General features: G+C 32.9%; 5 protein-coding genes across 7 annotated transcripts in view; 2 read left to right on the top strand and 3 right to left on the bottom strand.

The window, feature by feature from the left end:
• The first annotated feature begins 777 nt into the window (after nucleotides 1-777).
• Nucleotides 778-4,894, top strand: LOC122632807 (malectin-A). The gene is made up of 5 exons (XM_043820052.1): nucleotides 778-906; nucleotides 3,134-3,623; nucleotides 3,714-3,896; nucleotides 3,979-4,036; nucleotides 4,128-4,894. Exons 2-5 carry the CDS (start codon nucleotides 3,264-3,266, stop codon nucleotides 4,334-4,336), a joined length of 810 nt encoding a protein of 269 aa, XP_043675987.1. The 5' UTR covers nucleotides 778-906; nucleotides 3,134-3,263; the 3' UTR covers nucleotides 4,337-4,894.
• Nucleotides 1,092-2,785, bottom strand: LOC122632689. Of its 2 annotated transcripts, none has more exons than XM_043819859.1 (2): nucleotides 1,876-2,785; nucleotides 1,092-1,760 (listed from the first exon to the last, which is right to left on the bottom strand). In XM_043819859.1, exons 1-2 carry the CDS (start codon nucleotides 2,187-2,189, stop codon nucleotides 1,241-1,243), a joined length of 834 nt encoding a protein of 277 aa, XP_043675794.1. In that variant the 5' UTR covers nucleotides 2,190-2,785; the 3' UTR covers nucleotides 1,092-1,240. The 2 variants fall into 2 exon arrangements, with proteins under 2 accessions (XP_043675794.1, XP_043675856.1); XM_043819921.1 differs by having other exon boundaries at nucleotides 1,891-2,780.
• Nucleotides 4,895-7,337: 2,443 nt separating the features above from the next.
• Nucleotides 7,338-8,666, top strand: LOC122632869 (fatty acid-binding protein, adipocyte-like). Its single transcript, XM_043820179.1, has 3 exons — nucleotides 7,338-7,762; nucleotides 8,224-8,328; nucleotides 8,522-8,666. Exons 1-3 carry the CDS (start codon nucleotides 7,520-7,522, stop codon nucleotides 8,576-8,578), a joined length of 405 nt encoding a protein of 134 aa, XP_043676114.1. The 5' UTR covers nucleotides 7,338-7,519; the 3' UTR covers nucleotides 8,579-8,666.
• Nucleotides 8,667-13,136: 4,470 nt separating this feature from the next.
• On the bottom strand, nucleotides 13,137-18,523 carry LOC122633349 (serine-rich adhesin for platelets-like). 2 transcript variants are annotated; one of them, XM_043821154.1, is made up of 2 exons: nucleotides 16,038-18,523; nucleotides 13,137-15,983 (listed from the first exon to the last, which is right to left on the bottom strand). In XM_043821154.1, exons 1-2 carry the CDS (start codon nucleotides 18,412-18,414, stop codon nucleotides 14,551-14,553), a joined length of 3,810 nt encoding a protein of 1,269 aa, XP_043677089.1. In that variant the 5' UTR covers nucleotides 18,415-18,523; the 3' UTR covers nucleotides 13,137-14,550. The 2 variants fall into 2 exon arrangements, with proteins under 2 accessions (XP_043677089.1, XP_043677081.1); XM_043821146.1 differs by having other exon boundaries at nucleotides 13,137-18,523.
• A 26-nt stretch (nucleotides 18,524-18,549) lies between these two features.
• LOC122632685 (protein phosphatase 1E) overlaps nucleotides 18,550-27,756 on the bottom strand; it is a gene marked incomplete at its 3' end in the record, with an annotated part of 53,460 nt that continues 44,253 nt past the window's right edge. Inside the window, exons 9-10 of the mRNA XM_043819811.1 lie at nucleotides 18,769-19,061; nucleotides 18,550-18,654 (exon numbers count right to left, since the gene is read on the bottom strand). Coding sequence (XP_043675746.1) covers nucleotides 18,550-18,654; nucleotides 18,769-19,061 — 398 coding nt within the window. The remainder of the gene's footprint in view (nucleotides 18,655-18,768; nucleotides 19,062-27,756) is intronic.

Raw genomic sequence — 27,756 nt, 5'->3', positions numbered from 1 at the left:
TTCTGAATTTCACTAAGCATAGAGTAAGCAGATTATTTAGAGTAGTCACTATTAACTTGTAAGTTTCGATAATATCAGTAATATCCACGTGGTAAAACCTGAGTGGGTGTTTCTTGCGATATATCGAAAGCTAATTCGATATATCTGATGATAGCTGATTGAAGTACCGAGCGAATGGTTATATATTTCAGTGTTTCCAGAATTTTTTCTTTCTATTTCTAACTAAAGTTTACTAATACTTACATACCGCATTGTTATTCATATTTCTGTACATAGATAGATTAGATATAATAAGATTCTAAAATAATTCCTCGGAGAAACGTAGTAAAGAATTCTAATTTCTTTATTATTCTCATTTATTCTCATTTATTCTCATTTATTCTTATTTACGCTTTTAGGTTAAATACCTGTATTTTCTATTCTACTTATGTTCATCATCATATCTACATATTTCAGAATTCAAGATATGGATCAGCAGCTTACTTTCTACTGTTTCTCCTATTATCTTTTATATGTTATATTTTATATGTTTTATATTCCATCGCAAGTAAAATCGAGCTAATTTTGATTAAATTAATCTATCTTCAGAAAAGTCTAATCTGGCGTATAGTTTTTTCTTGCTTTTGTCAAATCTAATACTATTTTTTACACGCTAAATCGATTTTTTAATTACGCGTAAGAAGAATATTATCTACCAAATTTATATATCGGCGCAGTAGACGCATAATGAAGACTATTGCGCATGTAGTTCATATTTTGTCCGTATCTGTTACTGAAGTCGCTTGCATTACAAGCGAAAGTTAGTGAACAAACTTAAAAAAAACGAGTTACAAACGTTGTTATTTGAAGAAGATTAAATTGTTGTTATTTCGTATACTGAATGACAAGATATGTGCTAGAATGAAGGTTCTTGTTATTTACAGTGATATTGAGTAGTTGTACATTAGATTCATTTCATTTAGAAGTAATTCATTTATTTAGGCGTAAATACTAGAGGTGAAACGCTGTTTTCTTAATTAATCACTTCAGATATATAAATCAGGTCAAATGTAAATATTAGGAAAACTAAAAAATTGACATATATTGGCAGGTTACGAAGTAAAAAAGAGGATTATAAGTTTGTAATACCTCTGCTGTCTTATTTATTTTACAAAAAATTATAAAATATATCATAAAAAATATATCGTAAAATATCGTTTATATATCTAATTTAAACATTTAAGAATGTGCTCAAGAGAAATCAAGAATTTAAAATATAGTACGCATAATATGGATCTATAGCCATAAAATTCTCATTAATATAATAATTAATTTGATAAGTTAATTCGTATACTAACATTGTTATTAACGATCTAAAAACAGGTTTTTTATAACACAAATATAATTCGAAACCTTTTCTAATACATAACTTCTTAGCATCTTTTCTATATTCTGAAATAACTATATTAACACGATTATATCCTTGCATAATGCTGAACTCCAGAGCTACATTTAATAGAAAAGATCCTATGCTTTTTTTTCTATAGTCTTTATGAACATATAATCTTTTTATCCAAGCACCATTTGGTATTCTATTGTTTTTACACAATGCAATAGTACCTACAATTTTTTTAATATATGAAGATATATCAATATCAGAATAATTAAATTCTTCTTCTGTCATGAGTATATATTCTTGATCTTGTTGAGAATAATTCAGTGAACTTTTTTCATATACTTCTGCTACCCAAAAGCATGAAGAATTATTTGACATGTAAATCCTGTTTACAAAAAAAAAAAAAAAAGATATATATTTTCATTTTAAAATCGCGATCTTAAGTAAATAGGAATTTATAAGAAGGAACAAACGAAATAAAACAAAACAAAGAAAATAACCAAAGAATGCAATACCGTGGAATATTAGAAACTTCTTTTTGAATTTCATTGGCTTTATTCAAAAACTTTGCATATAGCGTAATGTATATTATACTTGCCACAATAGGCATAACCAAAAGTGAATGAATAAGAGGAACTCCAAATAAAATCAATATAATTACAATCATAAAAATTGGTATTTCAAAAGTAATTCCTCTTACTAAAATTTCGTTGTAAGTTGGATTTATCAAAGACATCACACCATTCTTAAGTAATTTTTTGCAAAACGATTCATCTTCTTGTTTATAACTTCGAAAAACTACAAAACAATTCATATCAAACAACCAAATACACACATTAAGTAGCAATAGGTATCAATCACTCTAGGGTGACCTCGTATAATAAGATATTGTTTGTACATTTATAACGTTTGTATTTCAAACGAAAATATTTTCAATGTAAAATTTTCAAGCGGTAAGAAATGGTATTATTCTGAATGGAAAGATGGTATCCGGTTTTACAGTTTCAACGAAATTTCTTGTATAAAAATTATTTAATAACGTTTCATTATATTTCTAGAAATATTATGATTAAGTATACTCGAAGCCATTTAAAAATGTTATAAGATTTGCTAAAAAAACAGATAACCATTAAGATTTTTCAATTGTTTCATTTTCATCCGGTTGCGTATTCGAAATATCAAATGTTGTCCCTTCAGAGGGCGTTCTTGGACAGATCTGTTTCAAAAGAACAAATGTTTTCCGGTGATATTTCCATTGTTAAAAATTTTTCTGCGATTCTAACAGACGATGATAATACGAATATAATTTCGCAACTAATTCCGTTTAATGTTATCGTGGGAACGTCATAATATTGACTAAACATTGTAACAATAAAGTACTGTAAAAATTTATTTTTATTTATATGTAACTCAGCTGCGATATTTATTATGCAATATTCGATAGATCGATCGAAACTCTGTATTTCCTACTTTATCGACTGAAATAAGATGGTTCGATTTTGTAATTTAACTAACTTTTACGTAGACGGCGTTGTGTACGATGCTGTGATGCCAAGCATGATGAATGTCCAGCTTAGATAATAGATAATAATCATGGTCGTTAGCAACTGTCGATGGTGAATGTGAATTATAAAATATGATAATTTCTCTGAGTAACTTAAACATTATCTACAGTTTCTAAGGCATTTAAATTATGTTTATTATTTTTAACAATTCTTTTTATTACTTATATATTCTTACATAGATAATTTTTTACAGGTTTTATTCTAAACGCTTATAAACTTAAACCCCGTTCATTGAACGATCTAACTTGAAAGAGACGAGTCATGAACATATTGTTATATTAAAACAGTTGAATTATTATAATTCGTATAATAATTGAGTAAAAATGTGTCCGTTAAAATGGAGTTTACATGTATTTTTGTTATGCACAGTAATATTGAGCAGCTGTGTGTTAGATTCATTTTGTTTAGAAGTGATATATGCAGTAAATGCTGGAGGTGAAGCGCACATTGATAGTTACAGAATCCGCTATGCTAGAGATCCTTTAATGGGAAAAGTTGGTACTGCTTCTGATTATGGCAAACAATTACTTATCGGACGCATCAATAGCGCAGATCAAATATTATATCAGACGGAACGTTATCACCATAGTACTTTTGGATATGATATACCTATAAATGAAGACGGAGAATATATTATGGTCTTAAAGTTTTGTGAAGTCTATTTTAATTCCCCAAACATGAAGGTATGAAGGATTTGTTTATTACGTACCTATACTTGTAAATATAAGATATATTTAATAATCAATGGTATTTTAATTATATTACTTTGTCAGGTATTTGATGTGGTATTAAACGGAGATCATACAGTGGTCACAGATTTGGATATTTTCGAAAGAGTTGGCAGAGGTATTGCGCATGACGAGTATATTCCATTCAAGGTGCAAGATGGTAAATTAATATACAATGACGAAGAATCTGATATATTGGCAGGAAAAATAAGGGTTGAATTTATAAAAGTAATATGCCTATCTATCGCGAGTGTAAATGTTGTTAGACTAAACTATAATAAATATTTCTAATCAAAAATAATTTTTCTAGGGTTATAGAGACAATCCTAAGATAAACGCGATTGCAGTTATTAGAGGAAGAATAGAAGGTGAGTTTCTACATACATAGATCTCTCCAATTCATATGAAAAAAAAGATAACTTTATCTTGATGCGATTTAATATACTATGTATGCTTTAGATGTTCCTCAATTAGGTCCAATTCCTCAAGAACCTGAGGAATATCATAATATACAGGACGACGAAGAAGAATCAACGGTTCGAAATAGGCATACAAGTGGACCTCGTACTCCAGATCCTTATTCCATTGATGATTCTTCTGTAATGTTACCTGTCTTTATAGCCATAGGAGCTTTCATACCTCTTCTATTTTGTTTGTGCAGATTGTAATTTCTCGGTTACAAATATGCACTGAAACATAATGTACTTAATATTGACGATGTTCTCAACTGCCTACGTTACTTTAATGTACAAAAAAATGCGTAAATGAATGGAAAGTAGCAATGCACGTTCCTTTCTACTTTGCGTTATAATGTTAGATTTAAGATACAAATATTTATTACTAATTTATATAGATGAGCACATATATGCGTACATGTACATTTTTTTTTTTTGTCAATAGAATTATTAATTTAATCAATAGAAACGTACGAGGCTTCAACGAGGTCATGGATCTACGAAACTATATTTTATATTTTTCTTATTTTTACAAAAGGTGTAAAATGTAATTTTACATTTTGTTAATTTCACCTCGCACACATACGCAGCGTAATCGATAGCTTTAGGTATTGAAAGCTTGTAGCGCATAATAGATTAAATGTAAAACTAAGTTATAAACGTAAATCAAGCCAAAATGATGTTTAGTCGATAGCCCATATTAAATATACCAAAGGATAAATCATTAATCTTTGGAAAATGAAAGCAAATAAAGCTGTTACTATTACAACATTCGATTGTCATAATTTTCATTCGTCGTTCATTTTTATTCATGTTGAACATTCATTTGTTATTATTTCATTGTTTGAATGATTATCTTTGTTTTATACACCGGAGAACAAAGTCCGTTGTTTGGTAATTATTAATATCACATATAAGTACATTATTGTCAGTTCGCTATCATAGACTAAATGAAGATTAGAATTTATCTGATATTAAAATCTTCGATCATATTTTCGATATTTTCGATCTCAAAAAGAAGACCTTTGTCATCAAGATCACGATTACAAAAGTACATATATCCATTCGTACGTAAAAAAGAAAAGTATCTTAGATTTTTTTCTTGGTCGAGAAAAAAAAGATTATCTTTGTAACGAGGATAGATTCGCATATCTTATTACAATACTCTCTTGGAGTCTAATGTAAAGCAAACTTGCTTTCTCGACGATCGAGCGTTAAGAGTCCCCCTGCGATCGTCGTCCAATCGCCAACGGCAATCGGGATACACGTCGGTACAAGTGCCAACTTCCGCAAATTCACGGTACTGCAAAGTATCATTCGCTTATCAAACGGTGCTTTTAAAATGCCGTTGTATATCGATCATGCCGCGGACCGCGATCAACAAAAGGGGAAGACTTGCAACAAATTCAATTGGTCGTCGGGCCACTTCGAAGGATTTTGTAGGTGTGCTACACATACGTGTGAACACGTACGTGAAGCTCGTACGGTTCCTTAATGGGAATAAGCTCATTCATCCCATGAAACGGAAGATCACGTGACTACCGATCGTCTAGGTCTTTGATGTATGGTCATCACTGGCAATTAGTTGTCAATTCAAGGCCGTACTTATAGCTTGGAAGACCCGACGTCATAGCCTCGAGTACCACCGTATTATATTGTTCCCTACCTTGAGAAAAAAAGAAAGAAAGAAAGAAAGAAATCTATTCTGATCGTTAAATCAAATAGATTTCCCAGCTAATGATGTATTTAAGATCTTAATATCGTATTAAAAGCTCCTTGGATTTTTGATCACTCCACGTATGTAGACATACGTAAACATATACTCAGAATACATTTGAAATCCTTATTACACTTGCAGACTAATTATCACGTTTCGTATTACGATATATAAAGATGATAGAATAGAAGATTGTATGTTACGATAAATAACAACAAAGTACTTAACTTAATGCCATTAATCCCGATTAAATTACATCAGTTTCGATGTAATATTTATATTAAGATGAAGAAATAGTATAGCGCGGGTGATAAGCGAACAATATTTTTTATCTTTTATATTTGATATATGATTTATTTTTTTTGATTAGACGACACGACTGCGTTCGTACAACGTTGAGTGGTGCACTTAATACATATAGCTGCGTGTCCGTTAAGTGCGAACGTCAACTCGAATTCATGCATATACAACACATCTCTCTTTCTCTCTTTCTCTCTTTCGCTCTCTTTCCCCCAAGGGGGACGGCTTTATTAAAATCACAGACAGCAGAGATATGATAGGGAACACGACTGGCCAGAAATAAAATATACAAGAGTCAAAAACTTTGACATAATGTGTTAAATATAGATATTATTTTTATGTCATTATTTTTTCTTCGATAATGATTATCATTCGAAAAAAAAAAAAACAAATTTATAAATTTCTCCAATTTCATCATAACTTGCATAATTCGTATATTATCTTATATTTTAATAAATTTCGCATGAATATATTATACGATAACCATATCTTGCATATGATAATACGCGAGACACAGTTCGAAAACATTTTCTATATAAACCGACCGGTCAATCTCAACTCGTTGGTCCAATTTGCTAATGCGCTACGTTAATTGCCTAGTTGAAGTAGTTAGTTAAATTAGCGAGACCGACGAACTCTCGTATATTGTATATTAATATTATATGCTAAATGGAGAATCGATTTTTCCAGATTTTCGTGATCACGAGATGTGTAGATCTTTTTCTATGTTTATTCGAATTATCGGTGGAAAGAGAGAAATGTAAGTTTTAGATCAGTAACACGCGATAATGTCGGATTTGTCTATGACGTCTAATTTTCGTTAGTTTTATGAGTAAAGAAAGATAAATAGAAAAATGTATACACACCCACACATATACATATATAAACGAATTTGTTACTAACGATAAATATCGATTCAAAGCATAGCCTATCGACGATAATCCACGGAATACCCTTTCTGTCAGATCATTGTAGATTGAACAACTTTGATGTATGTGCGTCTATGTATATGTGTATATGTACATGCGTTCGTTGACGTACATACAGTATATATATACATACATATATATGTATATACAGTATAGATAGAGTGAAATATATGTGATCGACAAAGAGAGAGAGAATGATCGAGCGAACGATAAAGACACAAGGGGTCGATCCCCCCTCGCATAAGAGTCGTTATAAAAGCAGCGGATGGTCAATCTCGACGTCTTATTGCTAACGCGACTACCACCTCGCAACAGGAAAGAAGACAACAATTCTAAGTTCGATAGTAAAAAAAGAGGAAACAGAAGAAGAAGAAAGTAAAAGAGAGAAAGGAAAGAAGAGATAAATCAATAATTTAATTAATTAATTAAATAAAAAAGAAAAGAAGAAAGATGGTGCAGATCGTTGGAAGGTATCAATACGTCTCCGCAGAAAATTTCGAGGAATATCTCCAAGCTATTGGACAATATGAAACGGCGAAACCTTTTTTGAATAGCCAACCGATCATCGAAATCTCTCAAAATGGTGACCAATGGTCAGTCGCTATTGAGAGCAATGGCAAAACTGCTCTGACAACTTTCAAATTAGGAGAGGAATACGAAGAGAACATGCCATCTTTTAGTGATACCCTCAAGGTCAGTCATCTTCCTCATATTCTTCTTCTTCTTACTCATTTTAACATTCTGCTTTCTTCGTGATCCCTATTTCGATTGAACTTAATAATCTTGTTTACTTTGTATAATTCTGAGAAGAATTAATAAAAAAGGCAAAACTCAATGTTGCGTTAGTAATTATCAAAACTTGTATATATATCCATATATATATTTATATGTATATATATGTATGTATATAGAGTGAGGGGAACTTAAGTATCCGCACACTAGTAATGTATCTTCATAGATTTACTATACATATTATTGTGTGTGTATATATATATAATTATTCTTTATTTTAAAGTAGTGTTTTTAATACTACTTGATATACGTATAGAAAAAATGTATACTCAGCGTAATTTCTCTTATGCTTTATTTGTAACTCGGCAGAAAATTAATTTTATTAATCGAACGATTGATAAAACGTCGAATTTTTCTTTTAGAGTATTACTACTAAAGATGGTGATAAATTTATAACGGAAACTAAATTGGCTTCGGGTGTAAAAAGCGTTCGTGTTTATGAAATTACGGATACCGGCATGACCGTCGTGAGTATTCCATTATATTATAATATATACTTTTCTTCGGTTTTAGTCCGATCGATCTAAAATTCTGTACTTCTGTATGTGTGTGTTTGTATATGATGGAGAAAGAGAGAGAGAGAAAGAGAGAGAAAATATAAAATGTAATTTGAGGTGATAACAATAAGATAAAAAGAAATCATTGTTTTATCATTTTCAGCATTTAACGGAGAGCAATACAGGAGTGAAAGCAACGCGTACATATAAGAGACTTTAAAATGTGTTATTTCAACAATTTAGTTTGAATGAAATATAAAATAACTTTTTATTAACATAATGAATAAAATGACTTCGTAAGACTTTTATCGTTTTGTTTTATTTCATTTTGTCTTTATTTAAGAACTCCTTTGAATATCCATATCGAAAATTTTTCTAAAATTGTCTCGAATAATTGATCGTTAACGTTCGATTAATTAATAAAAAATAATTTTTGTATCTTCGATACCATCGTCGATCTATTTACTTAATCTTGTTGAATATGGATTATTGTTTCTTCTATTGCCTATTTGTTTAAATTAAACAGCGATTGTTCCGAAGACTTGTTCAAAATTTTATCGATCGATGATGTTCTTTCTGTACATATTTCTTATACGTAGGAAAAAATCAATAAAAAAGAATAAATAACTTACTGGTAAATGAAGCAGTGTTGCTTATTTCGGTTAGACAATGCTATTCTCAGTATCATCGTATGACAATCACGGAGAACATAATAGTGAGTGCAAGAAAAAAATATATATAAGGACATTGGAACGAACAATAAAGTAAAAGAATAAATATTGTATTTTATTAATTAAACACGTATAATCTAACACGCACGAAGTGTAAGTGCTAACTGTATCAATAAGATACACTTGTTATTTTGTAGATCAATTATTTGAAAGTAAGCTATCAGATAATTGAATCGATAACTCGTCAAAATAGATATTCATATCTTATCATAATTATAATAGTACTTTTATATATCAATCTAAATGTATTGAACCACGTTAATATTAAAAAGAAACATATCATATTAAATAAAAATATATCAATTTGATAATTAATATTCAGAAAATAAATATAAATTAAGTAATATAATAATTTTGTCGTTTATTAGCTTCAATGTGCATTGAGTTGGTAAATATAAAATACAATACTAAAAAATAATTAAAAAATAAATATGCATCCAAGTAAAAGTGTTAAATTTTCACATAGAACGTATGTTGGTTCTTTAATTTGAAGATTCTAAGTAACTTTAAAACAAGGAATGTTTAACACGTTGACGCTGGCATAATTTGTATTTTATTGCATCGTACAGCTTTTCATAAATATCAGCTGCCAATCAGACTTTTTATTACTAGTAAAGCCGGCATCTAAAACTATATTGTGATGAGTCACCGGTAGTATACGCCGCCAGATGAGCTTATTCCGTTTGAGCCAACGGTAGTACACGTCAAAGTCAACGTGTTAAAAAGGAAGTTATAAACAGAAGTTGTTTGGTTTTGGAGGCCAAATATAATAGTAAATATTTATTTACGAAGGGGACATTTTCAAGATTATTTCAAATATAATATTTGTGACAGTATTTTATTTTAGGCTAAAAAAAGAAAAGAAAAGAAAAGAAAAAAAAAAGAAAAAGAAATAATTTTTGTTTAAAACATTTTTTTCAACTCCTAGATTCTACAATCAATGTTTAGGCAAAAAGTTATGACAGGTAGAAGTATAAAATATGACAGGACAAGATAAAATAGCATCGAATAGGATCGAATTGAATAGGATCGAGCTGAATAGAATCGACAAAGATCGAATGGAATAAAATCGAAGAAAATTGATTAAAATCGATAGGATCGGTCAAATAGGATCGGATTGGAAACTGCAGAATCGAATAGGATCAAAAAAGATGGATTTGGATCGAATTCGAATGAATACTACCGAATAGGGTCAAATTCGATCGGACCGGATCGAATAGGGTCGGATAGATCTCCGGATTGTTAGAATAGAAGAACTCTGAGCTTCGTCTGGGACGCGACATAATTCGATCCCATTCGTTCATATTTGATCCTATTTGGTCCTATTAGATCCTATTAAATCCCGTTCAATCTTACTCGATCTTATTCGAACCTGATCGGTCCTATACGATTTTATTCGATCCAATTCGAACGTATTCAATCCAGACGAATCTCATTCCGTCGAATTTGGTCCACTTCCATCATGTTCCATCTTATTCGATCCAGTTACTTTATTCGGTCCAATTTGGTCCTATTAATTTCTTAATTTCTTACTTAATCTCAAATATATTTGGTCCTTTTTCGATCCAATTCGATCCTATTCGGTTTATTTCGATCTTATTCGATCCCGTTCACTCTTACTCGGTTCTTTTCGGTCCTATTTGATTCTATTCGATCTTATTCGATCATATTTCGTTCTATTCTTAGTTTTTATTTTAGTTTTCTTTTTGTGTCAAATAAAATGTTACAAATATCATAACTTGTCATTGAAAAAAGTAAAATTAATTTATATTTGATTTCCAACTTTTCTTTGAAACTTTCTTTTCAAAGATGCATTGTTTAATATATTTTGATGTCTCAATTTAAAAACTCACCCTGTATATATTTTTTATAATAATCTAAATGTACCTGATTAGCTAATACTAAAAACGATATTGAAAAACAACAAAAGAATAAATATGTAACGAGATTAAATTGGTGAATTTTCATAGGATAAATCATCTTATCCTAATTAGAGTAATTCTCTCATTTACGTCTAAATGTCTATCGTTTTGGTCAATATTAAATACAATGTTAAGAAATTATTAAAAAAAATAAATGTACCTAGATCAAAATAATATATCTTCATAGAATAGATCTTCTCATCTTAATATAATTACAATAATTCTCTCTATTAGTCTAAATGTGTATTAAGTTGGTCAATATTGGACATATAGCTAATTGTAAATAATAAAAAGAAAAATTGATGAAACTTTATAGGATAGATCATTCAAATAGATTACAAAAATTCAAACGCAATGACGTCTTTTATTTGAATACTAGTTTCTCAGAAAAAGCTTGAATAAGCCTGACAAATAGGCGTACATATAAAGACTTGAAATATCACGCATTCGTAACTTAACAATAAACGATAATTATACTTTTCGATGAAGCTAAGGATAATGCTCGCTAAGGATTCCATCTTTTTTACTTCTTACTTGCTACGCGTAAAACATTAACCCCTTGCCTTATAATATCGAACGAGACTCATGATACGAATTTTCCTACCATTTTTCTTTTTTTACTTTTTTTTTGTTTTTGTTTTTTTTTTCTTTTACTTTTTCAATTGAAATTTATCAATATAGTAAGTAGTTGACTTATGTTGATATATTTATGATTTTTTTTTTCTTTTTTTTTTCTCTTTTTTTTTTTTTTTTTTTAGACGATTCACAGGTAGAAACACTATGAATTGTGAAATTTACATAAAAGTTATCAAAAAAATATTTCAAATCGATAAAAAAGAAAATAAATAAATAAATAAATAATAATAATAATTGATAAACATAAGAAAACAAATTTGATATCAGTTTTATCCGTTGAAGTTCTATACCTTTGATTTATAGGTGTGATTATTAAACATGATTTTGGATGAATTTCATTCAAATTGTTTATAATTGTATCTTTTTAATTTCTTAACTATAGAAAGTACCTTGTTTTTATGCTCAATTAATATTTATTTCAGACCAATAAAATATTCTGTCTCTGTTCCGATAAAAATGTTCCAGGTAATAATTCGGTAAAGTTATATTTATCCTTATTTAACCCTTTCGGTATTATCGGTATTATCATTATCGTATTATTATTATAATTATTATTATTATTATTATTATTATTATTATTAGTATTATTATAATTATTATAATTATCATTATTATATTTATTAACAAAAAAATAGGAAATTGTATGCAAATCAGTAACACTTGTTAAAAGAAAAGTATTAACATCGAACCGAAGAAATCAATTTGATTAACGTTCTAACATTCATGTCTTACAAATAAACGATAAATTTGTTTTTAATATATTCATTTTATGGGAACACAGGAGCGTTATGGATGAAAATGATAAAACAAATTCGTTCGCATTAACTATCTTACCTTTAAATATAAAGATTAGAAAAGCGAAGAAGAGACTTTTTTTTTTCTTTTTTTTTTGCCGACAATGCAAAATAAAAAAAAATAATAAAAAAAGAATATATGAAAGTAAGTTGAGCTATAAATTGGAATGTTAGAAGCAAAGCATTTTTAAAATGGGATTATGAAAAATGATTATTTTTCTCGTTATAAGACAAGACACTGGGGGTTACGTTGAAAAGAGATTAAATAATTCCATGATGATGAATTGTTGAATGACTTATTTAACCGCATGACGAAGAGAATAACATTTTAAACGTGCTATATGTATAATAATGAAATAAAAACTCGTGTACCAATAGGGCTTGACAAAAGCAAGTAAAAAGATAACAAAAGAAAAAAAGAAAAAGCTGATCAACAGCCACAAACAATACACGACTGTTAATTGTGCGTCATCGATCGTTAAAAGTATTAAAAAAAAAAAAGAAAAGAAAAGAAAAGAAAGGAAAAGAAAAGAAAAGAAAAAAAAGAAAAAGGTAAAGAAAAGAAAAGAAGAGAGAAAAGAAAAGAAAAAAAAAAAAAGAGAGAGAAAAGAAATAGAAAATTAGTAGGGAGCTCTTGAGAGTTTCGTATGTATGTAAGTAAAGATATACTTGTTAAACGATATTCGACTGGTGTGTGACTTCGTACTGTTTGGATTTATTTAATAATATATATGGTATCACAATAAATCATAAAGGTGCTGTACACAGATGAATAGTACGTGTGTGTGTTTCTGTGTGTGTGTGTGTGTGTAATACGATGACAAAGCTATATAATAATATTATTTCTCTCCTTCTTAGTGTACTCTCAACTCTTCTCTCTTCAGAAATAGGAACAAACAAAAATAAATATATGCGTTTCTTTTTCATAAAATACGACGACTAATCTTTATCAATTATATAATGCACATATAAAATTAAAAAATATAAAAAAACCGTCCGGTCTCGTTATATACGTTAAGAGCAATAATATGCTGGCGACTTATTCGATATCGTCGATTTTATTAGCGTATGAAAGTGCGATGCGTAAGCTTCTCCTTCGTCTTCTTTTTTTGCCATTATTAAATATACGACAATGTTTTTTTCTCTTGGCTATATTCTTCGTAGGACATAGAGTCTGCTGTGAACTACGGGGCCATTTACGAGCACCAGATGACTTTTCGCAATCTTAGACCACGGGATAATTACGATAAATCACTTCGAGAAACACATCCGATTATTTACACAACAAAATTATTCAGAATCTTTCTTTCTCTTTCTTTCTGTTTCTCTCTCTCTCTCTCTCTCTCTCTCTCTCTCTCTCTCTCTCTCTCTCTCTCTCTCTCTCTCTCTCTCTCGCCCTTTCATTCTATTTTTCTCTATCATTCGCACATTCATACATATCACGCTCGCACATCTTTCCCGTTTTGCTCTCTCTCTCTCTCTGCCTATCTTTCTGTCTTTCTTTCTCTCTTTCTCTCTCGTCCTTTTCATTCTTCCTTTTATTTTTTTTTTTGTATCTTTTATTTATTTATTTTTTTTTTATTTTTTCTTCTTCATCGATTTAGATATCTAATTGGATAATCATTTGCGGCACACAACCGAAACAGTCGAAAGCTAAGAGTATGCAGTAAAATTTGTTTGTTGCATGTCGTTTCTTTGTCACAAGATTAAAACAGATCCAAGTGTGGGATATTTTTTGTTTCATTTTGTTTTCTTCCTTCTCACTCCGTATAAGTGTGTTATGTAACGTGTACGTGTGTGTGTACGTATATATAATATACATATATATATATGTGCGCATATATATATATATATATATACATATATATTAGCTTGATATTTATGTAAGTAGAGTAAAAACTTCTCCCTTCGATACATGTTCCCTAAAACGCTACCAGAGGACGATGTGGATCTCGTTTAAATCCTTCTCGTGAAAATAAAATATAAAAAAAAAAAAAAAGAATTATTAGTATGTAACGATTACGATCCGCATAATTTTAAAAGGGTTCGGGCTCGTATTATGATAATCTGCGGATCCATACAAGATATGCTCTTTTATGGTCGAGCCATTCAATCGGCACTCGAAATCAACTGGTTATCGGTGTGTGCGACTACAGGCGACAAATCTTTCTTAGGTACGTCATCCTCATTTTTACTATTTGTTGTTATTATTGTTGTTGCAGTTTTGGTGATTTCAACGTTATCCGCCGTTCCATTTTGCATTACTTTCACTTTAGTCGTCGACGAAGATTTAGTAGTAGTAGCACCCGACGAATGTCCAGACGCAACTTTCGATGTAACCTTCTTCACTGGCGAATGTGCTGCTGTCGTGCTGGTAGATTTTTGGCTCGACAAACGTTTCGTGGTCGAGGTGATGGTATTAGCGTTAAGGATAGTAGTAGCAGACATAGAAGAACGCGTTGTAGTTTTGGATATCGGAGAACTCGTAGTACGAGCCATAGAGATTTGCTTGTTAGCAGTCTCCTTGATTTGCTTGTCGATCATCGGTGATTTTGCGAGAGAAGTACGTGTCTTTGCCGTGTTATTACTAGTCGTAGTTGCTTTAGATTTCGTTGCGTTTAATGAACTACTCGCCGCATTTGTACCCGCCGATTTAGCCGGTGACTTAGCTGCAGTTATAGCGGAAGTCGGTCTTGACTTGCCGGTCGTTGATAATGCTGTTGTCGTCGTCGTCGCCGTCGTCGTACTGGACGATGTTCGCGAACCCGTCGTAGTTTTACTCGTGCTAGTTTTGGCCGCGGTTGACGTAGACGTAATAGTCGATTTGGTAGCAGCTTTCGTCACTGTTGTCTTACTAAGAGATTTAACGTCGCCATTGAGGATAGATTTCTTTTCTACCGTGCTAGTAGTAGTACTTCTCGCTGAAGCTGATGCAGGCTTCGACTTCGTAAGGGCGCTGCTTGGACGCGCAGCAGTCTTCGTCGTTGACGTTGCTGTTGTCGATGTTTTACTAGCCGATACAGTCTTTGTCGCACTTGATTTTGCTGTATTAGTAGAAGTTTGAGACTTAGTGGCAGTAGTATCGAGATGTTTAGGACGAGCTGCCGCAGTTCCGGCCGGTTTTTTCGTCGTTGTCGCTGAAGTCGTTGGTCTTGTTGTCGAAGAGACAGTCTTCGAAGGTGAAGTTGGGGTAGACTTTGGTGCTGCAGCCTTAGTACTTGCGCTGCTACCAGGCTTCATCGATTTCGTCGTAGACTTTCCTTTGGCTTTATTACTCGTGCTCGTAGCCGCTACCGTCGTAACTAATCCTGCTGCTGTAGCAGCCGCAGCTGCAGCCACGATACCTTCTGTCGCGACTACAGCGACTGCTGGTTGTTCCACAGCTGCTTCTCCTTCGATCTTTTGCGATTCCTCTACTTTAACAGGTTCGGTAACCTCTTGTTTTTCTATATCCTGTGTTACCGATACAGCTTCAGAAATGTCTGTAGTTTTGGCAGTATCCGCGGTCTCTGCGATTTCTGCAGTACCTGCGATTTCTGCAGTACCTACGATTTCTGTAGCATCTGCGATTAGTGCTGTCTCTGTGATTTCTCCAGTACCTGCGATCTCTGTAGCTCCTGCGACTTCTGCAGTATCTATAATTCCCATGGTGGTGGTATCTATAGGCTTCGTAATTTCTATAATTTTCTCGGAGACCTCGCTTTCTACGATGTCCGTAGAAACGACAGTTTTTTCAGTATCTGTAGGCGTGGATATTTCTGTAGTTTCTACAGGTGTTACTAGTTCGAAAGCGTCCGAAGCTTTTTCAATTTCAACATTTTCTACGGGTGTCACGAGTTCTGTAGACTTTGAAAATTCCGTCAATTCTGTAGTAGCAACTGGCCGTGTTGTTTCCGCAACCTGTACGATTTCTACATCTTCCTTAGCTTCTAATCCTTCCTCCTCTTCCTCTCCTTCTTCTTTCGTATCCAAAAGTAATTTTTCCTCGACAGCTTCTTGTGCAACGGGCTCCTTATGTTCAAGAATATCTTCTTTCGTTATTTTATCTTCGACGAGTGGAGCCGTTTCGGTCATTGGAGATTCCTCGGGTGTAATATTTTCAGGTTCCAATTGTTTCTCCAAACCCGTAAATTCTTGTATAGATTCTGACAAATTTAACGCGACCGTTCCGTTGACCTTTTCAAATTCATTAACGTTGATTTCTATTTTGTCAGTAGGTTTCGTCTCCGAGGAATCTTCCAATTTCAGATGAATATCTTGACTTAAATCGATATGCTTGTTCGTATCAAAAAAGCATACGGATTCTTCCATAAGTTGTGACGGTTTCTCTACAATATCCTCGAAAGAAGAAGAAGACTTGGGACATTCTTCAGCTTTGCTTTCTTCGATGTGATCTGTTATAGGCACTTCAGTGGTAGTTTCTTTAAGCTCTAACAAATTCTCGATAGGTCGATCATTGGAGATTGGCTCAGAGATAAGAGTTGGTAGAAAACAGGACTCTGGATGTTCCTTTGGAACGGTCTGTGCAATTAAGTCCATTGAATCGTCTAAAAGTGATGGTTTCGAAGATATATCGGACAATGCTGGTTCTCCAGAAGCGAACAGATCGAAGGAACTCTGATTCGGTTGATATTCCGAAACGTTTGAATATAAATTAGAAACCATAATAGGACGATCTTTCTCTTCCTTGGCTAACGCAAGATTTTCCATGGAAGCGATAAGATCGTTCTTCAAAGGTTCCGGAGATGTACCTATGAGTTCTCTTTCGATCGAAGGCATAGACGGAGAAACTGATCTCAATGATTCGTCAATCGTAGACGACAAAAAGTTATGTTGCTCTTGGGATATCGTATCTTGTAAGAGTTCGGATTGAATCAAATCCGTTGCAATTTCGATTGGTTTGTCTACGATAAATTCGCTATCGCTATTCGTGATGATATCGTTGTCTGCCGCGATATTATCCTTTTCATCGTCGATATATTCCGCTTCTTTCGGTGTTTCCACTCGCTCATTTTCTTTTTCTTTCTCTTTCTCTCTTTCTTCTTCTTCTTCTTCCTCTTTTTCCTCCTCTTTCTCTCGCGTAACAACATGTATCATCTCGTCCTTATTTTCTAACAAAGGAGAAGACTTTTCCTCCTCTTCCTTCGAAAAATCTTGCTCGAATTTGATCGGAGATGACTGACGATGACGTTCCAATTCAACTTGAACAAATTCCGTAGTTTTCGGTTCGTTCGAATCTTCGAACTTTAAGAAAGTAGCATCGTCCTTCGACAACAACGACGTTGTTTGAACTTGACTCGACGAGTCTCCGTTAGACAACGTATCCAATTCCGTGCGACGTTCTTCTATATCCGTTGATAATATCACTTTCGGAGACTGGGGAGTTTGTCCTTCGGAAGAACAATTTTCATCCTCCAAGTCCCCATCGCTTAAATCGTGAACAGCATTTAAATCGACTTCCTTATTAAAGGCCGCTTTGAAATCGCACGGAGTATAGGACATCGTCATTGGATTGTCTCTGTTATAAATGTCACAGTCGGAATCGCCAAAGGATTCTTCCATCGTGGAGATTTCAGTTTTATGCAAATCGGTAGTCGTCGTACATAGAAAGCTCATTGTTTCATCTCCGTATTCGGCTTTAGTTGAAGAAATTTCGGATTCGTCTAAACCGGCAGCAACGGCGGCGGCGGATAATGGATTGATTACTTTTTGTTGTTCCGTGTAAAAATCATAATCGAAAGGCGTCGTATGATCGCCATTAGGCGATGAATCTTCCTCTTCGATCTCATGAGGCCTAGCGGATATTTCCTCGTCAAATTCTTTTTGACTCGGTACCTTTATGTCGTCCATCGCTATAGTTTTCAAAGGAGAACCTGCAACGAGACTGTCGTTTATCGTATTGATCTTAATTTGACGCTTAGGCGGCGAGATCGGAATAAATTCGGCCGCGTTAGGATTCAGTTGAAAATCCATATCTTCCTCTCGTTCTTGTTTATCCTCTTCCTCGTCTCCTCCTCCTCCTCCTCCTTCTTTTTCTTCTTCCTTTTCTTCACTATGCTCTTTCTTTTCTTCTTCTCCTTCTCCTTCTTCTACACCGTGCTCTTTCTCTTCTTCCTCTGCTTCTCCCTTCTCAACTTCCTTTTGTTCTTCCTCTTCTTCTTTTTCTAGCTTTACGAATGCAGAGTCAATTTCTCTTTTTTCTTCGACGCTAATCTGAAATACATAAGATTAATTTAATCAAAATTTCTTCTTCGTTAATAACGCTTCGGATACAAGTTTTTTTAAAGTAATTATTGGATTAACGAATATTTTTATCAGTCGTCTTACATCAGTGTTAATAAGCTCAGGTAATATTTCCTCTCCTTTTTGACTCTCACATTCGCTGCTAAAGTTATGCTCGGACGTTGGAGACCGAGGTGGTTCCTCCACGTTGTTATCCTCGTCAAGATGTTCAACGTTCTTAATTTCGTTGTCGTTCTTTATTTCGTGGAGCTCTTCGGAAGACGCAACTGTATCTTTCTCTTTGTTTGGCCCAACACGATAGTAATTCCACTCGTCCTCGGAATCCTCGCTATCCGCTACGTTATCCGCCTCGAGTAACAGTGCATGCTGAAGAGCTTCTGCGATAAAAATAAGAACAAATTAACGATTGATATATACTATAATGAATTTAACTCTCTATAACAACCAATTTCTTTTTTTCGTGTCTATACAAAAATTATTTAATATATTAATAGTAATATCATATTAATATTATTTTCAATTTTTGCTATAATATGAATATATATGTATATTTATATATTCTAATATATATATATATATAAATATCATATATATTATAGTAATATATACTAGTATAATTTTTACAGAATATACTTGCGCGCGCGCACACACACATACACCTCTTTCAATTTTTATAATATTGTTATTAATAATAATATACTATATAAGTTGTATTTACTATACAAAATATAACTAATACTTCAAAAATATTAAAAGCTTCCGATATGAAGCAATTTTTTTAGGTGATGAAATAAAACAAAACAAAACAATATATATATATATATTACTTGAAAATTATTTAAAGTTATAAACGGTTAGCCCGAGTAAATCTAAATGATATGTAGAAAGTTTAATCAGAGTTTTTCGTTGCATTACAAAACGTAATATGTATTTCGTAAGAACAGTGATACGCTACGGTAAAGAATCCTACGCTATTTAATGCATGGCTGCACTCGTATGCACGTAATACGCATCTTACCACGTATAAGAGGATTTATATTTTGCAAGAAGGCATATAAATTGCTATAACACAAAAACTTTACGTCTTAATTAATTAAATCGTTTTGTATTAATTTTTGTAATATTAATTATTATCACTCAAATAATTACATTCTTATCTCGCGATGTGCAGATATTTGTTGTAAAAAAAAAAAAAAAAAAAGAAAAGAAGAGAGAAAAAGAAAGGAAAAAAAATCTTAAACCTAAGTATAATTTTTCGATTAGATCTGAGACTAGACACCTCAACCAGACAGCCAAGACACAGCCACGCCTTATATTCAAAGAAAAATCGAGCAACGACACTGTTTCTCAACTATAAGAGAATCAAAAATTTCTGACCAAAATTATAAATACTCTTTTTCTTTTTTTCTTTGTAATCACTCCGTAGAAGAAATATAAAAATCAAAAGGACATATAGACGTGACATGTTTCGAAAAAATAAAAAAAAAAACAATTATATGTGGATGGGCGCGCGCGCACACACACACACACACACACACATTTGATTTTACACATTGTTTCACTATGAGTCATCACTTTTTAATCACAATTATCGAAAGAACTTTAAATAAGTGAGAAAGAGAGAAAGAGAGAGAGAAGAGAGAAAGAAATTTTTTATATAAATTCGTATATTAAATCCATAATTAAATAACAGATCATTATCACCAAAGTATCGTTCGTACAATTAACCTTGAACCGTGGTGAGAACGGAATAAAAGAGTACAGGTCAGTGAATAACGACAGAAAAAAAAAAAGCGAATTAACAGTCTAGACAGAAATATCTTGATTCATGGCGTTCCTTGGCAGAGAAATGAGAGCAATAAACTATCGATTGGACTTTTAGAAAGGTTGGGGTAGAGGAGACATGGGCACGACCACCTTTTAATAAAATCGTTCTCACACACGGTGTTCACATTGAAGGACGAGAAACAACGAAAATTGATGTTCTAAAAAACACCGATAATACGAGAGAAAACACATTTGTAAAACACGATTTAAAAAAAAAAAGAAATATATATATATATATATATATATATATATATATATAAGAAAAGAGAAAAAAAAGAACACGAAAAAAACGGGGAGAATGAAAAAAAATGGACGATGAAAAATTTGGTATTACTCACAAATTCGAAGAGAATACACAAGGCACAGAAGAGAGAAGAAGAGAGAGAAAAAAAAAAGAGGAAGAGAGAGAGGATATCACTCCTCAGGAGGAGCGATCAGTAGTGACTAAGAGGAACTACGCCCGCCAAGAGATGCATTATCGATCTAGTCTAGAGCTCCCCTGGTGGACCCCCTTCTCTCTTCGTCCCTGGCACCACCCACCTGTGCACCGTATAGCAACAGTCGCACCTCATCTCCTGTAGGAACGAGCCATGTCCCTGGGATTGATCCTTATCGTTGAGACGCGCAGGGTAAAAGCCTAGCCAAACCTATCGGACATGGCGTTTTTTCCTCTTGTCAAATAAATTATTTTTTTAATTTTTAATAACTCGTAAATGAGATTACGCTTTTTCCCTATTACCGAGATGGGTATATATATATGTGTGTGTGTGTGTGTGTGTGTATCATTTTATTTGAAAATTTTAAATATTAAGTCTTTGATTTAAATTGTAATTTAAAAATCTCAGATCTGTCATAGATATGTATCACGCACGCACGCAGACATATACATACATCGACCACAGATCTACACGCGCGCATGTACACATCATAGCCATTTATGTCTATCTAATCTATCTATAAATATAGATTTATCATAGATAGTATATACTGTAATGTATTATATATAAAATATATATAAAATATACAGTATGTGTTATATATTATATATATATAATATACGGTATGTATATATATATACATATGAACGTATTGAAATAATAGAATTACATAGAAATAGAAAGCTCCCTGTGGTCCAAACGGAAAAGGAGAATAATGAAAATCCTTTATTTATGGGCACTCCCAATGGCAGCACTAGGCTCGCTTTAATACTCGTCTGGAATATGCTTGGAAACAGGCTTAAGGGATGTTAAAAAAGGAACCGCCCACGCGAAGAACTCGCTTAACCCGTTCTCTTAATTTCAACTTCTCTATACTACCATCACTACCACTCCACTACTACTACCCACTACCATCCCTACCACACCATTATTACTATTGCTATCACCACACCACTACCGTCATCGTCACCAACGTGAATTCGTGCTATGAAACATACATACTTTATCTATCCAGTCAAGTTATCTAACTTTTTCCAAGATATGAATGAAATTGTTCTCGAATGAGTTTCAAAGAAGCGACTAATAAAAATGCGGAAGTATATCGAAGGTGTGCACACTCGTGGTTATATATATTCGCTTTCTCTCTCTCTCTCTTTCTTTGCATATATATATATATATATATATATATATATCTTTCTGACATGATGATTTATAGTCGATGCCATTATGGGATACACCAAGAAGCCATAAAATATCGTCGCCTATAAGGCTCTCGTTCCTTTTAACTGGCAACTGGCACGCATCGTTAACTAGATTTTAACGTCTGGCACGTGAGAACAATATACAAAGATCACGTTGATTCATCAGTGTACGTGTGCAAATTTTTGTTCTTTTTCTCTCCTTTTTGTTTGTTTATACATCATTAACATCTACTTCCCTTTCTTTCGTACTTTCTTCATTCAGCTAATTGATCATTTAATCGATGTCATAATCATTGCTAAAAAAAAATCGTATTATTACGTGTTTATAGAGTTCCTAACTTCGTTTTAACGGGGATCACTTATACAAGCCTAAAGTCTAACTTGCTAAATGGGAAATTTCAATATCCACATAAAGAGAAAGAGAGAAAGAGAGAGATAGCAAGAGGAAGAGATAAACTGGCTCGTTCCTTCTCTCTTTCTCTCCCTTTTCTCTTCTCTTCTCTTTCTTCGTTTGTACGTATGGCAAGAAAGAAAAATATACGAGTTCGTTCCAAAAGGGCCCTTGGCATGTAGCGCGCATCTCTGTTCGCCTCTCATTCGGTCCTTTTATTTGACTCCTTTACCATTTCCCCAAGTTCTATGTTCCAGTGCAATGTGTATCGGTCGCATGTGCGGAGAGTGCAAGGGAGAAGAGCTAATTTTAAACTAACATCAAGAGTATAAGAGAAAGATAGAGAGGGAGAGAGAGAGAGAGAGAGACGTTTTAAAGAAAAGGAGAAAGAAATTCCAACTTCATTGGCGTCGATTCGAAAAAATATTTTTCTTTTTTAATTGTTATGAAATTCTAAGGAAAAGCAAATTTCAACTTAATTGACGAAGATTCGAAAAATCACCCTTTTAAGATCCATTATTTCTCATATCCATATTATTTTCCTTTTTTTCTTTCTATTTTTGTTAAATTCCAAACAAAAATATAATTGCAATCTCATTGGCGTAGACTCGAAAAGTTATACTTTAAGATAAATCTTTCTAATTTCTTTCGGAATATTTCTAAGAATATCTTTTACATTTGTAATTATTTTTCTTTTAATTTTTGTTCGTTCGTTCGTTCGTTCGTTCGTTAATTTAAATATCAAGGGAACACATAGAGAAGGAAAGTTTCGATGAAAATCAAAAGATTCGATGTCGGTCAGCAACGGCGTTGTATACGTGGAAAGAGAGTGTATCTAAATTTAGATTGGAGCTCGTCTTCGTGAAATTCCACGAGTACGTCGCACGTAAAAGATCGTAATGACGAAATAAAATGGAATACTTCATTTCGAGACATCCAATCGAACTTTCTCCTTTAACGAAAACGAGAACTCTCTTTCTCTCTTTTTCTCTGAAAAAAGAAAGAAGAAAAAGAAAAATGAAAAAGAAAAAGTCGACGCCAATGCTTTTCGAACTCTCCTGCACGATGGAAGTCCGGTTTCAACCAACAAGAGAGAATACTGACATAACAGAAATTCGTTGAGGCAGCACACGGATGCTTTCTATGGAATATACTAGACCAATGCACAAATGGGATTTGATCGATACGAGAGAATACTCTCCCCTTCCTTACTCTGCTCTCTTTGATGCGTTACATCGAACGTGTATATACATTTAAGAGTTTATTTCGAAAATCTTCTGATCTCTTTAAATGATCTGATTCTATTGAACGGATCGATTAGTAATATAGAAATGTTATCTTACTGACTTTTTAGTATTTTTCTTTTTTTTTTTTTAATGATAATTATCTATATAAATATATAAACAAATATATATATATACACACACACACAAAATATCGAAAATTTCAAAGTTATTTATTGAACGAAGAAGAAATAAGAAAAAAGAAGGAGAAAAAAGAGAAAAATTAATTTTCTAATAACACTACGAGTTCTAGGTCAGAAACCTATTGGAAATAATGTCGACGACAACACGAAAGGAACAACATCACGTGATTCCCATGCGAATCAACGAAACGTTACGACCGCTCGCGAGACCCCGATAACAATAATTATGCGAAGACTCTCGAGGAACTAAACTATCGGGTTTGTGCGCGAACAATGCACGTACTGCCATTAACGTTTATCGAAAACGTCTTGCTTTTGCTGTACCACGGACGTAACTTCCGATGTAAAGTAAAAAGAACTTCGTTCAAAAGATAACACACACTCTCTCTCTCTCTCTCTCTCTCTCTCTCTATATATATATATATATATATATATATATATATCCTTCGTCGAAAACCTAACCTTACTTTTGTTTCCAGTGGAAAAAAAGAAAGAAATTATAACAATTTGCACGAAAAATAAATTTGTGTAAAAGTAATATATTTTCACATATTATTTGAATTTTCGATATAATAAAATAAAAGATATTTAATAAGATATATTTATCATAGTAATTTCGCGTATTGGTTCATTTTACAACATATACATACATACATACATACATATATATATATATATATCGCTTTGATTAATCGCTATCGGAGGAACGTTAATTGCCGATAATAAATTTCATTGGCGTTAGGAATAGGACAGGACGAAGTGCAAGCAGCAAGTCGTCGGCTTGCAATGCACAGAAGAACGTGTGGTGCTATTGAAAAACAAGATCATCTCTTTCTCACTCTCACTCTTTCTATCCTTTATCCTCTATCTCATTCTCCCTCTTAACTTTTAACAAATGAAACGACTTATGGTTGCGTGAGACACGTTTCAAACCGAATTACAATTTTCTTCCTTTCTTCCTTTCTTTCTTTCTTTCTTTCTTTCTTTTGTTTCATCTCTTCTCTTTATTCAATTTTTATCTTTTCGAAGATACTACGAGAGACTAATAAGAATAAAAAGATATACATAAAGACATTTCGATAACGTAACTTCTTAGTTCTACTTACAATCGACCCGAAAGGGCATGTATACGACATACGTGAAATAATATAAGGAACATATATATGTATGTATGTATGTACGTATGTATGTATATATGTATAAGAATGTTGAAAAGTGAAAAACCGCTGAGATAAAAGGGTGCTTAAGGAATCCGTGAGAAAGAGAAGAGTCGACGGAGTCCGAGAATAGCAAAGACGATGTTAAAAATAGAATATATGTACTCGAAGTAGTTCACTGATACGGCGCGAATCGCGTGCAAGACTGCCGGAGGTTCGATCATTCGACCGGTGCGCGCTCTTCTACGATGGGGTGGTGTTCCATTCGTATCGAGAGAGAGCGAGAGAGAGCGAGAGAGAGAGAGAGAGAGAGAATCACGCGCCGAGAATAGACATCGTAACCTTGAAGGAGCGTGCATACGAAACGAGGAACCTTCTTCAAATTATTCCTTCTCGCTTCTTCTCAAAAATTTGCATTTTGAGTCACGATGGTAGACAAATATATATTCTTTGAAAACTATCGACGCTTATTGGTCGTTGAAATTCGATTACATTTTACGAGAGAAAAAATAATATATATATATATGTGTGTAAATAAATAAAAAAAGAAATGTATCGTTATTATTTAAGTTTTTACTATTGACGTTAATGATTCGAAGTCACGCGTTAAGGTATATTTTTAAGGATGATATTTTTCTTCCTTCTTTTGTTATTTCTTTTTTTTTTTCCAATGATATTTTATGAAATATAAAAAACAGAACATATTCGGTTATTTTCTACGTGTTTCGTTGTCGTCGACGTTAACGATTTTGAGTCACGTTATAAGGTGTAGGGAGAGTTACGCTTTGAAAAAGAGGACGCTGATTGATAGTTGAGATTCGATTAGTCTTTATGAATTATGAAGGGAAAAAAAGAGATATATTCGGTTATTATACGCTTCGTTATTGTCGACGTTAACGGTTTCGAGTCACGTGATAAGGTGATAGGATGATATGTTCCTTTTTAAACGATAGAAACTGATTGACAGAGCTGACTTCGTTATAATTCTGAGTCGTTATAATTCGATCACTTTCTCTGAAAAAAAAAAGAAAAAGAAAGAAAAAACAAAAGAAAAGAAAAATAACACAGAAAAGAAAAACAAAATTTCTTTGGTTATTAGACAAGATTTCGTTATTGTCGGATGTTAACGATCTTAATACGATAATGTAAAAGCGATTAAATACGTTTGATTATATAAATAAGAATGTGTTTTTGTGTCGTGCCAAGATCGTTTGGACAACGGTATCTGTTAAGTAACAAGACAGAGAGACGCTTTAACGGAACACACGAAGAGTGAGATAGCGAGTTTGTCGATAGCGTCGTCCGCACATGAAAGATGCATAATAATGCGATAATTCGTTTAGGATAGACGAAGTAAGTCAATGCATATCGACGAAAGTCGACGACACACACATACCACACACGTATATGTGTATATATTCGATATATAATATATATATATATATATATCAATTAGTTTCTCCTCTATTCCACCATCATTTGACTGCGCGCGCACTGTCGATCAGTCGTCGATGACCAAACGACGAAAGACCATTGCCTCTTCTTTAAAAAAAAAAAAAAAAAAAAAAAGAAAAAAAAACTCGAGGTCGACCAAACTCAACGACCTGAATTTATCAGTAACGTAATATTTGATCTCAGTGGTGGAGTTTATGAACGAAGAGATGCGATCGCCACGGGCCCCTCGAAGGCTAAATTCGTCAGTGCCTGATCCCTCCCAAAAAGTTGCTTGTAGTGCGGCGCGACGGAACGCGTGCATTCGATTCAATGTACACCTGGATGGGTCTGTCTCTTTTTACACGATATTTTTTGTACACGATTTACATTTACACGATTTTTTCGTTTCTTTTCTTTTTTTTCTCATTCACTTTTTTACTCTTTACTTTCTTTTACGTCTTTTCTCCTTACATGTTTTACTTTACTTTTACATGCAAAAAAAAAAAGATGCATACTAATTAGTTCGCAAAAAATGTCAAGAATCGTGTAGATTTTTTAAACATATACATATATATAATGTTTAATCATTGTTTTTTAAACCATGTAAAAAAAAAAAAAAAACAGGTGCAGTTTACTGGTGCAGTTTCGCGGTGACTAAAATGAGTACGCGTGCTTATATGTTCCCTTGATTATCTACGTACGTACATACGTACGTATGCATAACCACTAGAGAAGAGAAAGAGAGAGAGAGAGAGAGAGAGAGAGAGAGAGAGAGAGAGAGAGAGAGAGAGAGAAACATACAGGCATGGATAGTCCGAAGCTTTCGAGTCTCTCTATAAATACACGCGTGCATACACGAAAGAAAGAGAGAACGACAAGGCGATGTGTAAGTCTTATGACGTATATAATACACGCGACGAACGTGCACCAACTGCTGTAAGATTATTATTAAGTCTATTAGAAACTATATGAAAATGGTAGATAATTTCTTTGTTATTCTCTTTCTTTTCACTTGTATCTATCCATCTACAAACTTTAATTTACCAATCGACGATTATTTTTATTTTATTTATTTATTTATTTGTCAAATAATAATAATAAAAAAGAAAGAAAGAAAGAAAGAAAAGAAAAATACAGAAGAAATCTTTTTGCGACACGAAAAGTCTTTTGGGTAAAAATTAATCGTTCAAGAAATATC

Source organism: Vespula pensylvanica, chromosome 1 (assembly GCF_014466175.1).
Source record: "Vespula pensylvanica isolate Volc-1 chromosome 1, ASM1446617v1, whole genome shotgun sequence".
In the NCBI taxonomy this organism is placed as follows: domain Eukaryota; kingdom Metazoa; phylum Arthropoda; class Insecta; order Hymenoptera; family Vespidae; genus Vespula; species Vespula pensylvanica.
Note: the sequence above shows the minus strand (reverse complement) of the source record. Positions and strands in the feature narration are given on the sequence as shown.